Genomic DNA, 14,135 nt, shown 5'->3' on the forward strand with positions numbered 1-14,135 from the left:
TCCGTGGGACCCTGTGCCACCGCCTCCACCAGCTCTGGGTAGTGGGAACGGGGAGGGGGGGGCGGTCCAAGCTCTCGGTGCTGGGGCGGGGTGGGCAATCCTGGAGCGTGCCCGCTGGGGCGAAATATCCCCGTTTTGGGGCAAAAGGAAGCGATCTGTTCCCCCGGCCGCCCCTGCCACAGCCGGGCCGGCGTCTTGAGGGCCACCCCGGCACGGGGGGCGGCAGGAGGGGACGAGGACAAGGCACAGTCAGGCGTCCCCGCCGGGGCGGCCATGTCGGGGGGGACGTCAGCGATGGTGGCGGTACCTAAACGTCCTCGTCCTCGCTGGCCTTGCTCCAGCGGTGGCAGCAGTTGGCGGTGATGCCCAGCAGGAAGTTGGTGGCCACCGAGGCGATGGAGACGACGAAGCCGACGAAGGCGATGAAGAGATAGTCGTCCAGCGTCAGGGTGAGGTGGCAGGCCTGGAAGCTCTCCTCCGTCAGGGAGAGCAGGGGCGCTCCCGCCACCTCAGGGGGGGCCCGGCACTCGGCCAGCTGCGAATCTGTCGGGGTAGCGGCGTCAGGGCCGGCCCCCGACACACGGGGCGGGGGCGCGGGGGGGTTCGAGGGACAGGCGGCACCTACCCGACGCGCAGCGCTGGATGCGTCCCCGCAGCCACTTGAGGAAGGGCTCCATGGCGCAGCCGCACACCCAGGGGTTGCCCCCCAGGCGGAGGCCCACCAGCCCCGGCAGCCCCTCCAGGGCGTCGAGGCTGATGGCCGACAGCCCCCCGTAGCTGAGGTCCAGCTCCCGCAGCTGGGCCAGGCCCCGGAAGGCTTGGGGGTGCACCCGCCGCAGGCCGGGGTTGTGGCTGAGGTCGAGGCGCAGCAGCCCGCTGGCCTCCAGGAACATGTCGGCCGGCACCAGGCTGAAGTTGTTGTAGCTGAGGTCGAGGTGGGCCAGGCGGCGAGCCCCCAGGAAGAGCCCGGCCGGCAGAGCCGCCAGCGAGTTGTTGCGCAGGTCGAGGGCCCGCAGCTGGCCGTAGCAGGCCAGGTAGCCCGGCGGGATGCTGGCGATGCGGTTGTGGGCCAGGCTGAGGTTGCCGGTGTCCAGCGGCAGCTCGGGGGGCACCGAGAAGAGCCGCTGCCCGCTGCAGTCCACCGCCTGCCCGCGGCAGGTGCACAGCACCGGGCAGCCCGCCCCGGCGCCCGCCGCTACCGCCGCCGCCGCCGCCGCCACCAGCCAGGGGCCCAGCAGCATGGCGGGGCGGCGGCGAAGCCCCAGCCGGCGGGCGCCGGTGGGGAGGCCCGGACCCTCACGGGGCGGCGGGGGCCATCCCGCCACGGGGAAAGGGCCACCCGCCCGCTCACACGCCGAGGGCTGCCGGCAGCGGTGTTCAGGAGCAGGGCTGGGCTCCGAGCTAGCAAAGCGATGCTCGGGGCGTGCCGGCGGCATTCGGGGGGCACGCTAAATCCGCCCCCCGAGGGCACGGCGGTCTGCGAGCCCCGGGGCGCCGGTGGGGCCGGCGTCGGGCTGTTTTCGGCTGCCTGCGAGGAAGAGGGGCAGGAGAAAGCCGTGCTAGCCGCACGCCCTGCTGGGGGGGCCACGGCTCGTGCAGGCAGGGGCGGCAGCGTGGGGCACCTGCACCCTCCCCGTGCCCCCCACACCGGGGCCACCCCACTCCTCCAAGCCCCCCCGCCCCCCCCCCGGGGGATTTTGGCCAAAAAAGAGCCCCCCAACCCCGCTGACCTTGGTCAGCTCATCCCGGCCAGCGATGGGCAGTGCCCGGGGGTCCCGCTCCCCAGCCCCCCTGAGGGACCCCCGCCACCACCGCCTCAGCCCAGTGCCGGGGACGCCTTCCCCGCCCGGCTTCTGCTGGGATAACCCCCTCCCCAGCACCCACCCGGGGTCCCCCCGGCACAGCACCCCCCGTGCTGGCGGCCCCACCGCCCGGCCCGCTCTTGCCCCCCGCCACCTGGCCATCTTTGCTCCTTCCTCTCCCGCCCGTGCCCTCCTCACCGCCATCCTCTCCCCACTGCCCCATCTTACCGGGGGCGGGGGGGACACCGCCGCCCCAGCCACCCCCCTTCCCCACAGGCCCCCCGATCCCTCCGGCAGTGCCGGGGGTCCCCCAGGGTACTCACGCCGGCCAGGGGATGAGCGAGGGGCTCGGCTCTCCACGGCCGCTGGGCCTGGGCAGGGAGGCGGGGGTCCCCGGGCGGCCGCCCTCGCCTTGGAGGCCGCCAAGTTGGGAGAGTGGCTCCCGCAGCCGTGGCCAAGGCTGCTGCCGAGCCTGGCAATGGGAGCAGGTCTTTCCCCACCTCCTTCCTCCCCTCCTCCTCCTCGTCCTCCCTTGTCTCTCTCTTTCTCTGTCTCTTTTTTTTTTTTTCCTCTTTTTTTTCCTTGAGGGCCAGATACTGACGTTTCGACGTCTCTTAGCAACTGCCTCCACATCTCTGAGCAACAGGAGAGCGGGATGCAGAGCCGCCGGAGCGATGGCGACAGCGGAGGGTAGAAATGCCCCCGCCCCGGGGACACCCCGGCCGGGGGGGACCTGTGCCCAAATGGCCGAGGCGTCCGGGCAGGACGGAGCGGGAAGAGGGGTGGCATCCTGCCCCGCCGCCGCAGGCTTGGCCGGTCCCCAGCCCTCCCCGCACCCCCTGTCCTCGGGAAGCATCCCCCGTGGGATGGGGTGAATCAGGGTTTCCCGGGCTCTGAAAACAGAAACAAATTACGTATCAGCGGAGGGGAAAAATACGGCAGCCCGGATCGAAGCGGGAGCGACGTTCTCTGGCTGTTTTCACCCCAAAGCGCCCAGGCCGCAGGGACGCGCTGGCCCGGGGAGGGGGGGTTGCAGCGGTGGTGGCTGCAGCAGGGACATGTCCATTTAAAAACCTACCTAACCCGGCGCACAAAACCCCCTCCAGCCCGCTATAAGCCGAAATGTGGGGTTGTTTTTTTTTCCCTGCTCACCGACTGGAAAATGCCTCAGGTTGACACTGATTGTTTTGCTCCGCATGAGCCGAAAAATTCTCTTTCCCTTCTCTTTTTGGATGGGGAGGGGACGAAGCAGGTTTTAGCAAGCGTCCCTCCTCCCTGCAGCCGGCTTTTTACCATGAAAACAGCCCTTTTGGATCACACCGATGCCCATGTTTTGCTCTGGAAACACTGCAGCACCACGGCTATGGAATTTTTGGAAAGGAGGCATTTCCAAAACCCAGCCTGCCCCCATTCGGGATGGGGGTTTCCTTGTTTTAATTTTCTCCTGCTGTTTTCATGGAGTCGCTCCTTTTCCCAGCTGGAACCGCCGGCTCGATCCCGGTATTTCAGCAACATCGCCCAGAGGTTGTTTGCTCCCCGCGTCCCGCGGGACGGCTCCTCCTTGCCGCGGCGGCTTGCAACCAGACGGCGTGCGACTGCCTCTCCCCATGGTGGGTATTAATTGGCGCTGCTCGTAGCCCGGGCTCCCAGCAGGCTTCAAGGGAAACTCCAGGAGCCGAATACACCCAGACATCCCAGGAGCCAGCTGCAGCTCAGACAGACACATAATTAGAGATAAGACCCAAGCCTGGCTGCAGATCTCTTCCCAGCATCTATTAGCGCCAAGTTTTTTCCACCCCCCCCCCATTTCGGGCTCCATTGGCAGTAAATAAACTAGCAAATCACCCCCACCAGGGCTCGGTCGCAACGGCCCTCGGGGCCAAGCGGCACAGCGGAGCTCGGCTCGTGGCCCCCTTGCCAAACCCCCTGTGGTCACAGCCACGGGGACACCCCCGCGGCGGCTGGGCAGCACCCCTGCGGGAGATGCCACCCGCTCCCCTGGAGCTGGGGTCAGGATGCTCGCCCTTGGGGGGGGAAGGAGCCGGGGCTGCCCTCCTCCAGCTCACCCATGGGTGGCCGGAGCCCCCCCTGTGAGATCCCAGCCCCATCGAAACGGCATTTCTGGGATAAAACCACAGGCGGGAGAGCGCTGGCATTTTGGATGACTGCTCCAAGTTTGCTTCCAGCCCCCCTTTTCACGGTTTCTTCCCCCTCCCCTTTTTGGGGGAGGCGTTGGGAGCAAGGCAGCCCCCTCTCCCGCAGCCAGCTCTCCAAGGCTCGGCCCCGCTTCCCCGCAGCCGCCAGCCGGGCTCATCCCGGTCCCCAGGAGCCTGGGACGGCTCCGAGGAGCCTGGCTTGATAAATCTGCCTTACATTCAGGGATTTATCGCTTTCAGGGCAGGCAGCATCTGATAGCCCCCTTTGTTTACTCCGTACGCATTCAAGCTTTGGAGAGGAGGAGGAAAGGAGGGGAACGGCTACATCTCTTCTTTTGATGGGTGGTCAAAGCTGTTGGTCACCAACAGGAGCTCCCCCGGCCTCCTCGGCACGTCGGCCGGCAGCGCAGTTCTTGGTTTGCAGGCTGAAACAGTGGCAGGACACATGGCCCATGTTCCCGCAGCATCCCCCCAGCCCCTGCTGCAGGCTCTCGCAGCCCCCGGCCAGGCGGATCGGCTGTGGCGATGTCCGGGGCAGTGCCTCCTGCCCCTCAAAATAAAAAGGTTTACTGTATCTGCCTCTACTGCCAGCACCCGGGCTTGAAACGGGGCTGCGGGTGATGCTGGTGGCCATATGTCTTCCCGTGCCGGGGAGCAAGGGGGAGAGCTGGAGGAGGAGGGCTTGGGCGCATTGCGAGTCCTCTCCTGGCCCGCGCTGCCGACCGTGCCCACGGGTTTCACCAGCCGCTGGCTTTTGCCGGAGGACGGAGGTTGGCTGGCGGTGCGGCCGAGGGCTGGGGTTGAAGCGAGGGACGGGTGGTTTCGTTTCAGGCTGCCGGCGAGGCCCCATCCCCGTGCCGGTGCGAGTGGCACCCGTCAAACCACAGCCCTGAGTTTGCCCCGGTGGGGCAGGAAGTTCACAGGAAGGGCAGCCGGCGAGAGCCACGAGCCGCAGCTACGCTGAAGAGCTGGCGGAGCACCGCGCAGCACCGCATCCAGCGCTGGGCGCTGCCGCAGCCCAGAGCTGGGGGCAAAGTCAGGCGCTGCCGGATGGACCACAAAGCAGGGCGAGCACCCATCCACCCTGCGAAACCTCGCCGCACCCATTGTGCATCCAGCTTCTGTGCCGACGATACTTAAGCAATAAAATCAGTGTCGAGCAGGACTGGCTTCCAGTTTCCCCAGCATCACTCTCAATACATTAGACCAGTCCTTAATTCTCTTTTTTAAAAGATGCTCCATGACCATTAATGAGTTTACACTAATCTAACGCAGCCTGAATGCCATTGCTGTAGGATGGGTAGAACTCCAGGACAAGAGGAGATGGCCTCAAGTTGTGCCAGGGGAGGTTCAGGCTGGATATTAGGAAAAATGTCTTTCCTGAGAGAGTGGTGAAGCAGTGGCAGAGGCTGCCCAGGGAGGTGGTGGAGTCACCATCCCTGGAGGGGTTCAAGGAACGTGTGGACGTGGCACTGCGGGACATGGTTTAGTGGGCGTGGTGGGGTTAGTTGATAGTTGGACTTGATGATCTTACAGGTCTTTTCCAACCCTAGTGATTCCGTGAGTCTGTGAAATGGCAGCGCGCTGGAATCCCGGCAGCAACAGGGCTTTGTTTGACTTCTGCTCAGGTCTTTCTCCACCCAAGATACATTTTTCCTTTGGCTGACACTCTTTGTGATTACAAGCTGGTGGCAGAAATCCCAAACCCATCCACCTCAGATTCCAGGAGTTTTTTGCGCCTCTCTTCTACCTGCCGGAAGATGAAGAGGAGGCGTGGGAAGCCCCCGCCGGTCCCACCAGGGACGTGAAGGAGCTGCTGGGGAGCTACGGCACCTGCACGAGCGACTTCATGCTAACCGCGCGGTTCCTCTTCGGGCTTTTAAATGAGGAACGCAGGCGGGGGCTGGAGGAGGAGATGGGGTGTAAAATCGTACCCAGGATTATGCGGGAATTACTGGCGTGGCTTCAAAACAGCCAGAAAATGGCCTTAGCTCTTCTGACGCGGGCAACGGTGTTGATGCGTGAGCTGGAGGTCTGCCACTGTCTGTATGAGCTCCAGGATGAGCGTTTTGTAGCGACCGCCTTGGATCCTTTCACGGGGGTGTACCTACAAGGGCTCAACCCTACCCGCTTCGATCAAATGGCCCTTTCCTTCAGCGTAAAGAACTTCCCCAAGCTGGAGTCGCTTGGCCTGGGGCACTGCTCCTTTCTGTGGGATCTCCCCGAGGACTGTGCGGGCCCGCAGCAGGCCAAGCGGACGTATCGGTGCATAAGGTCCTGAGCCACAAAGCGGCAAATCCCTTCGAGCCCAAAGAGCTGTGATGACCCCGCAGAGGAGCCCGTGGCAAGGCTGGTTCTCCTGCCGCGCCGGGCACATCGGCAAGGGAGCACAGGTGTGACCTAGGGACACAGCCGGCGGCCAAGGAGCAATATTGGAATGGGGATAGAAATAGGAATAGATTAGGAACAGGAACGGGAACTGGAACTGGAACAGGAACAGAATAGAATAGGAATAGAATAGAATAGGAATGGAATGGAATAGAGTAGGAATAGAATAGAATAGAACATAATAGAATAGAATAAAGATAGGGATAGGATAGGAATGGGATAGGAATTGGAATAGACTAGGAAAGGAATAGACTAGGAAAGGAATAGAATAGCAGTAGGAGTAGGAATAGGATGCACCTCTTCTTTGTTTTCAGGGAAAAACAGCACGAGGAGGGGCAGCAGTCATCCATCCACCTGCTTTGTCAAGCCTTGGAAAGATCAGGCTGTAAATTAAAGACATCACTCTTCTCTGCCGGGTGAAACGGGAAAACAAGCAAAACCCAGCCAGCCTGGCCGGGTCTCCTCGCTGCACCGGGAGGATGACCACGTGCCGCCACGGCTCGCTGCACGGCAGGACGGGCTCTTCTCCTGCTCCCTGGAGGCATCCGCAAAGACCAGCCTGCTTTGTGGACATCATCAGTGGTGGCTATGTCAGCAAGGGGCTGGTTGGTGCGTCCACACGGCAGGGCAGCTGTGCCGAGCCCTGTGGCTCCTCTCCGCATCCCTCTTGCGGGTCTGATCGGTGCCAGCTCACGGGCGCCTGCGGCGGGGCTCTGGCCCCCTTCGCAGCACAAACCCCACGCTGAGGCAGCTGGACCTGGCTGGGAAGGAAGACCTGAGGGACAGCGGCGTGAAGCTGCTGTGCCGGGGGCTGAGGTGCGGCGCCGGCCAGCTGCAGACGCTGCAGCGAGGGACGTTGCCGGCTCCGGGAGGCTGCAGGGCCACTCGTCTCTTCCTGCGAGCCTGGGAGAGGGAGGAAAAAAGAAAAGGAAATGAGAAAGGCCCATTTACCGATGCTGCCATTGCCAAAGATAGCTTGAGGCATCACAGACCTACTTGTCGCAGGGGTCTGCCCCTTATTATCACCTTTTCCATGGATGTAGTTTAGTTCCGTGTTTTTAAATGAGTCTCTGCTAGGACACTGTAGGAAAGCAAGAGAGAGAACTCATTTTCAGTGCCTAGGCCAGATGGAGAAGTTAGAGGAGAGGTCTGTGCTACCGTCCTCACTGTTTGCTTGTCTGTGGGTGTCTCTGTGCGCCCCAGGCACCTTCTCCCGGGCTCTTGCCCTGCAGCTGCGGGTGTTTTCGGGTCCCATGTGCCTGGGCAGGGGCAGGGCTGGCCACGCACAATGCAGAGACACGTAATTGCAGAAGGGGGTTCGCCCCATAGACCTTTTCTGGGAAGAGGATGAACCATCCCTTAGTGGTGTCTGCATTTTCCCCTCCATTTTTTTTGTGTGTTTCCATTTCCCCATTTTCCCCTGGTATCATCTCAGCCTGGACAATGAGATTTGAAAGAGGGAATCTCTCTGAAATGTCAAAAGTGAGGCGCATTAGTCTCACCCATTCGAGCAATACTAATTGTTTGCCCCAGACCTTTACTCCCTGCTTGAGTGGACACTGTCTGCTCGCCTTACCTCTCCGTCCCCACGCTCCGGCACAGCGGACTTGCTGCCGGGCACTGCCTCGCGGCTGCACTTTGGCATTTTGTCCCCTAGACTTTGAGGATTTGGGTTGTGTTTCGCATGCCGGAGCGCGTTTGAGCCGCTCTCGGCATCACTGCGCCCAGGGATGCTGAACAAGGGGGCTCAGCAGCAAACACCAGTGAACACCAGACGCCAGCTTTGGGAGCCGGATGGGGAGAGCGCAGTGAGGTGCTCCCCTCTCTTTTCCAACGCAGCGTCCCCAGAGCCACTGCAGGAGCCACCTCCGTGCCCGGGCTCAGGCAGGGGACACTGGCCAGGTCTCCTCCAACCTGGGCGATGGAAAGGAGCCGCCCTTGGGCGACAGTGAGCTGGGGGACAGAGGTGTGCGGCAGCTGAGCGAGGGCCTGCGGGATCCTGGCTGCTGGCTGCAGATGCTGAGGTGAGGGGCTGCCGGGGGCTCTGGGAGCTGGAGGGTGCTCTGCAGGGACCATGTGCCGCTCACCCGCGCTCCCCTGATGAGTCTCCTTAAGGCCAGTCACCATCCCTCTCCAGGGCAGTTTGGACATCTCCGGGTGGGTGCCAAGAGCTTCGATAGGCAGAGTGCTAACAGCTTAAAAATATAAAATTATTTATTAGCTAGATGAGATTATTTATTATCACCCAGATGAGACAACTAGGATTTAAAGCTCTCCCAGGCGAAGCAGCAGTACGCTCACTGCCCCCGCTGCAGTCACTCCATCCACCAGCACATTTCAGGTGCACGTACATAGACGTTTGCTCCTTAAAGACCACCCCAATCCTATTTTGTGGTTGTGAGACATAGTCAGGGGGTACCCCAGCCAAGAGGAAGCCCAGTCCTGCCCATGCCCATCTGAAGGGACGTTCCCCATCCTGGGGAGATTATATCCAGCCTCAGAGACCTCACAAGAAGGCTGGAGCAAGGCTTTGGAGCAAGTCCCCCCTGGAAGTTATTTCCAGGCATCCGGAGGACCTGGGGCGGGTGGGTAGGCAGCACAGGCAAGGTTTCTGGCTGTGAGGACTGTGCATTAAATGTCTAACCGTCTCCTTTCTCCAAACGCTGCCCCGGCAGCCTGTGGCAGTGCCGACTCACCAGCGTCTGCTGCGAGGACCTCTGCGCTGTGCTCAGTGCCAGCCAGAGCTTGGAGCATTGGGCCCTGAGCGAGAATGACCTGGCAGATGGTGGCACACAGCTGCTCCCTGAGGCGCTCGGGCATCCCACCTGCTGTGGTAAGGGACTTTTGGCTCCCCGGGGCATCGCCCTGGCTGCAGTGCTTCTCTGGCCACGGGGCTGCTCCCCGCGGCGACTGGCACAGACCAAGCGTGATGGATCCTCCCCACGCCGCGGCTCCCAGCCTGCCCTACAAGGCGGGATTGTGTTTTCTGTGAAGCTACAGCTGCTCCAGGCACCCTTCTCCAGAGGTGTCTCGGGACGGCGAGGCGCTGGGCAGCTGGATCTGGAGAGCACGGCGTGCCGACGGCCGGAGCTGGTGCTGCCTCCTGCCAGCGATCAGGCGGCTGCCCGGCCATCCCTCCCGCAGCTCTACCAGCTGCTCACTTCTGGAGTTAGTGCGATTGGACCTACCGCCTTCCGAAATTGGTCAGTAATGTCTTGGGACACGCTGCTGAGGCACGAAGCTGGGGGTGTGCGCGCGTTTCCTCAGCCCCAAAGCAGGCAGCAGAGATGGTTACTCCCGGTGACGGCACACTTCTCACCCTGGGGCTGGCCCTGCCGATGCCAGCTCCAACTCCTTGCCTGGCGTGGCGGGCAGAGGCAAGGCGGGGGGTGCCTGAGCCAGCCAAGCGAACGCTGGGACCGTGGAGCCCGGCTCCGGCTGCCAGGGCAGGACCCTGCCGGGTGCCCAGTGCCTTGGTGGAGCTGTGGTTACCCAACCGAGAGGGGTCCATGGACCAGCCCCAGCTTCAGTCTCCCCCATGCTCCCTGCTTGCTGGAGCAGAAAAAGACAGCTAGGACAGGGGCCAGACAACACCGGGAAAAAAACCCCCATGCTGGCTGCTTGTCATCCTTTTTTTTTGGCTGTCCAACAGTCAATAGCTTGGGTGGATTTAACCTCTCTCCTTCTCCTCTCCAAAGGCTGAAGAGATCTGGATTAAAGAAAGAGGCGTTACAGAAGCTGACTGCTCTGAAAGAAGTAAAACCCAACCTGAATATAGGATATATTTGACAAGCAGGACCTGGCCTGGTGGCTCACTGACACAGCTTGCACATGTGTTAAGAGGAGATGAGGGGTCTGGGAGGTGTTTCCTCTATTTATGGGAGGTCCTTTTAGTGCTGAAAGCGCCTTCCAACATGTGTGGCCAGGCTCTGGCTGATCCTCCCAAGAAGCAGAGGAATTACCACCTGGAGCTGAGATCTGGTCATGCCTTACAGGTCCAGACAGGACATCCTCCGAGGTCCTGGGTGGGTGGGAAGGACCAGAGCTGAAGCCATAGGAAAGTGGGATGAGGCAGTGGATGACTCTGAAACTTCAGTGTTTGGTCCCCAGTGTTGGGAGTGCCCAAAACACACCATGGCTGTAGAGATTTTTATTCACTACCCATGGTCCATTCACTGATTTGTATATTGATGAGGGTTTCTGTGTTTCTGTCTGACCCCATAGTCTCCAAGAAGGTCTTCTCCCTCTCCTTTTTGGCCATGTATTTATCGTGAAGAACGCTTGTGTTATACCCACGCTAAGTAAAGATCCCCTCCCAGAGATCGCATCATGCTGTGACGTTTCCATTCACTCCTGCGTCAGCAGCAATGCCCCAGCACCCTCCCAGGGTGGGGGCAGCCCCCGGGGATGGTGCCCAGGCGTGTGGTCGGGTCCTCTCCCATGACTGGGAGCACTGCTATGCAGCTGAGGAGAGAGCTGAATTAACAAAGCGCAAATCTGTTTAAACTTCCCGGTCACTCTGGGGACCAGCACAGCTCTCACCCTGGGTAAGAACAACGCTGCTTCTCCTCCCCTGTGATCCAGTTCTGCCTCTCAACCCCAGCCCTGAGCTCCAGATCCCTGCGTCTGCTGAGGTGACACCTGGGGCCATACTCTGTCCCCATAGCCCGGTCCGGCTCAAGGGACAGCCCTGGTCAGAGCCGGGCAGGCAGCGGGACCAGCAGCTCCCCTCCCCAGGCGCTGGGAATACAGAGAAGACGATGTGAGAGCACCAGCTCCCAGCCTCGGGCCAGTGGCACCAGTGTGATGGGAGTGGTGGCACGGGGGACCAGACCTCCCAGGTCCCTTCACAGCCTGGCAGGGCTCCGCCAACTTCTTGGCCCAGCTAATTCCACCCACATCCTCCAAAATTGCTTCAAGGCTTTTGTTGATTACCTGTCCCAGACTGGAAAGGCTCTGACAGCAGCCGCGGTTTCGGCAGGGCCCTCCTGGGAACTTCCTGCTCATCACCAGAACATCAATTGGTTTGACGGGTGCTGCTTGTGCCAGCGCAGGGCTGAAACAAAACCCCTTCATCCCCAAGCATGACACTGACTGACAGCCCTGGTTCCTCCCGCCAGCAAACCTCGACCCTGCGGCAACCAGGCACCTCTAGCCAGTTCCAGATGTGAGCCTGACCTCCAGCTCCCAGCCTGGGCCAGGGTCTGGAAATCATTGCCTCCTTGGCGATGTCTAACAAGGTAATTCGAGGATTACACTGAGGGACAGAAGCCAGCTGGCAGGGAACAGCCGGAGTCTGTGCTCAGGGGAGCCTGAAATAACCCAAGACACCCTGGGGAAACAGGCAACACAAGAGCATCCCAGACAGTCTGCAGAGGTTAAGAAAGCTCTGAGGTGCCACAGCCACCCTGAAAGCACCCAAGAAAGCCACTAGTGAGAGAGGTCAAGAGAGTTCCAAGAAAGCTCAGAGAAACTAGGGAAAAAAAAAACCCTCCAGGGAAACCCTAAGAGAGCTCAAGTGATGCTAAGAGAGCACCAGGAAAGCCCAGGTGAACCCAAGAGAGCCCCAGAGAGCACCAGGAAAGCCCAGGTGAACCCAAGAGAGCCCCAGAGAGCACCAGGAAAGCCCAGGTGAACCCAAGAGAGCCCCAGAGAGCCCCAGGAAAGCCCAGGTGAACCCAAGAGAGCCCCACAGAGCTGGACCAAGGGAGCCCCAGAGCACCCAGGAAAGCACAGAGGAACTCAGGAGGGCCAGAGGCCAAAAAACCCTCAGCAAATCTGAGAAAGACAAAGCAAGGGTGTTGCTGCATGGGCTGAAATCAGCTCTGCAGCAGCCTGTGTGAGAGGAAGGAGTGGGTGCAGCTGGGCTGGGCATGGCAGGGAGCAGGAGAGAGGTGGGAATGCACTGAGGTGATCACCAGAGCCGTGGGACCAGCTGGACCCTTTGATCGCTGCTGCCCTGGGGAGAGCACCGCCAGTGCCCCCAAAACCTAGTGCACTGCTGAGGGGGTGGCAAGAGCACTCCCCACGGGTACAGCTGTGATCGTCTGAGTGTGTCTCCAACAGTAGAAACCAAGTCAAACGTGTTGTACCTTATAAGTTATTCCTTTGGGTAACACTACTGAGAGAGGCTGCGAGACCCAAGGGACACTGAAATCCTGGAGGGACCCAGGAGAGCCCAGAAGACACTGAGATAGCCCCAGAGAGCTCAGGGGACCCAAGAGAGACCAGCCAGAAGATCAAGAGAGCTCCACAGGCATCCAGTGGGACAATGAGGTAGCCCAAGATGAACAGAAAAGCTGGGGGGGACCCAGGAGTCAGGGGGCAATCTGGCAGCCAGGACGGGGCTCCTGGCAAGCAGCCTTAAACAGCCTTAGCTGCTATAGAGCTCTGCTCACCCACTCTGAGCTGCTCTGTGCCTTTGCAAAGCTCATCTCAACCGCTGTCACTGGCTCTGCAGAGCTCAAAGCTCTAAATACCCATCAAAAGCTCTGACTGCCTACAAGACACCTCCACCGAGACGCTTGCAAACTCTTCTAAACTACTCAAAACCCTCCAAGCCCGTCAAAGCTCCACAAAACCACTCCAACCAGCTCCAAACCTCCTCTGAATGGAGGTAAGCAGGCCTAGACCGCTCTGAGCAGGTCCACGGCTACATTTCTGTATTTGCTCTTGGCAGCCTGCACCTGAAGGTCAGGGGGAAGGAGACCTTACAGCGCCGGCTCAGCGCTGGGGACAGTGCAGGGCTGCACCGGCTAGGGACAGGGACCCTCCTCCTCGAGGTGGGCTCACAGCTCTGATGACGCAAAGTGAAGAGCCCCAGCTCCGTACCTGCACGAGGGATCCCAGAGCAGCACATCACATCACCTAAGGAGGGACAGAGTCCCTGCGCTGTGTTCACGTTTGAGCTAGACAGCACAGCCTGAGAGAGGAGAACCGAAGAAAGAGGAAGGAAAGGTTATTGTGGCAAGTGTGGGACTTGGCTCCGACTCAGGGACTTTCCCTTTTCATCCAAGCATCTTCCTCATCGCTACCGTCAGCGGGGTTTAGTTAGCCGAATCGCTCTTGGAGCTAGCCTTCTAGGGGCTGGAAGGGCAGCTGGGACACAGCACAGTGCACAGCCCTCCATGGCCCCCCAGCATGCTGTAGCGGTCCCCGGGCAACCGTTTCCCAGGGCTCGGGATGCGCTGCAGGAGCCAGGAGATGCCTGCTGCCACTAAGCACGCCCCAAGGTGGGCACAGGCAGGGAGCACACAGCAGGCGATATGAACACAGTCCTAAGGAAATCATTTCACCACTTACCCTTTCTAAGCCACAGCTTCCAGGTAAATCTGCATCCTGCTAAAGTCTCGTAGAAAAACAGGACCAAGAACTTCGCCTGGGCTTCTTTTTTTCCATGAGAAAAGAACAGAACAGTGACAAGACATTTAGACATCGCTTAAACTACCAAAGCAGTTTTTTCTAAGTGCAGGAAAAAGATTCTGGCTCAGAGCAACAAGAGGTCACAAGAATCCTTGAAGGAAAACTACTTACAGATAGAAGCATTGTTAAATACATAAATACAGTACAGAGGGGGTAATGTTTTCATAACCCATTCAGGTTGGTTGAAAAATTTGATCTTCCAGTTTTCTGATCTTCCAAAGCTATGAAGCAATTTCATAGCTTCCTCGTGTAAGATTGTGCAAGCACTCTGAGGAAATATGTAATGGTGCAATATCATGTCTTCAAACATCTGCATTTTCACTTGCAGAAACCACAGCCATCAATCTCAAAGGGGCCATCCAGAAGC

General features: G+C 60.1%; 1 protein-coding gene across 1 annotated transcript; it reads right to left on the reverse strand.

Moving 5' to 3' along the window:
• Window positions 1-307: 307 nt before the first annotated feature.
• Window positions 308-1,247, reverse strand: LRRC55 (leucine rich repeat containing 55). Its single transcript, XM_059825760.1, has 2 exons — window positions 626-1,247; window positions 308-543 (listed from the first exon to the last, which is right to left on the reverse strand). The coding sequence occupies exons 1-2, from the start codon at window positions 1,239-1,241 to the stop codon at window positions 308-310; spliced, it is 852 nt and encodes a 283-aa protein (XP_059681743.1). The 5' UTR covers window positions 1,242-1,247.
• Between the last annotated feature and the right edge of the window lie 12,888 nt (window positions 1,248-14,135).

The sequence above is a fragment of the Gavia stellata genome, chromosome 17 (genome assembly GCF_030936135.1).
Source record: "Gavia stellata isolate bGavSte3 chromosome 17, bGavSte3.hap2, whole genome shotgun sequence".
NCBI lineage: Eukaryota > Metazoa > Chordata > Aves > Gaviiformes > Gaviidae > Gavia > Gavia stellata.

Excerpts from the sequence above, each read along its gene's own strand:
- LRRC55 (XM_059825760.1), bottom strand. The coding sequence starts at position 1,241 with ATGCTGCTGGGCCCCTGGCTGGTGGCGGCGGCGGCGGCGGCGGTAGCG. Across the intron at positions 544-625 it reads CATCCAGCGCTGCGCGTCGG|ATTCGCAGCTGGCCGAGTGC; the intron begins GTAGGTGCCGCC and ends CTACCCCGACAG.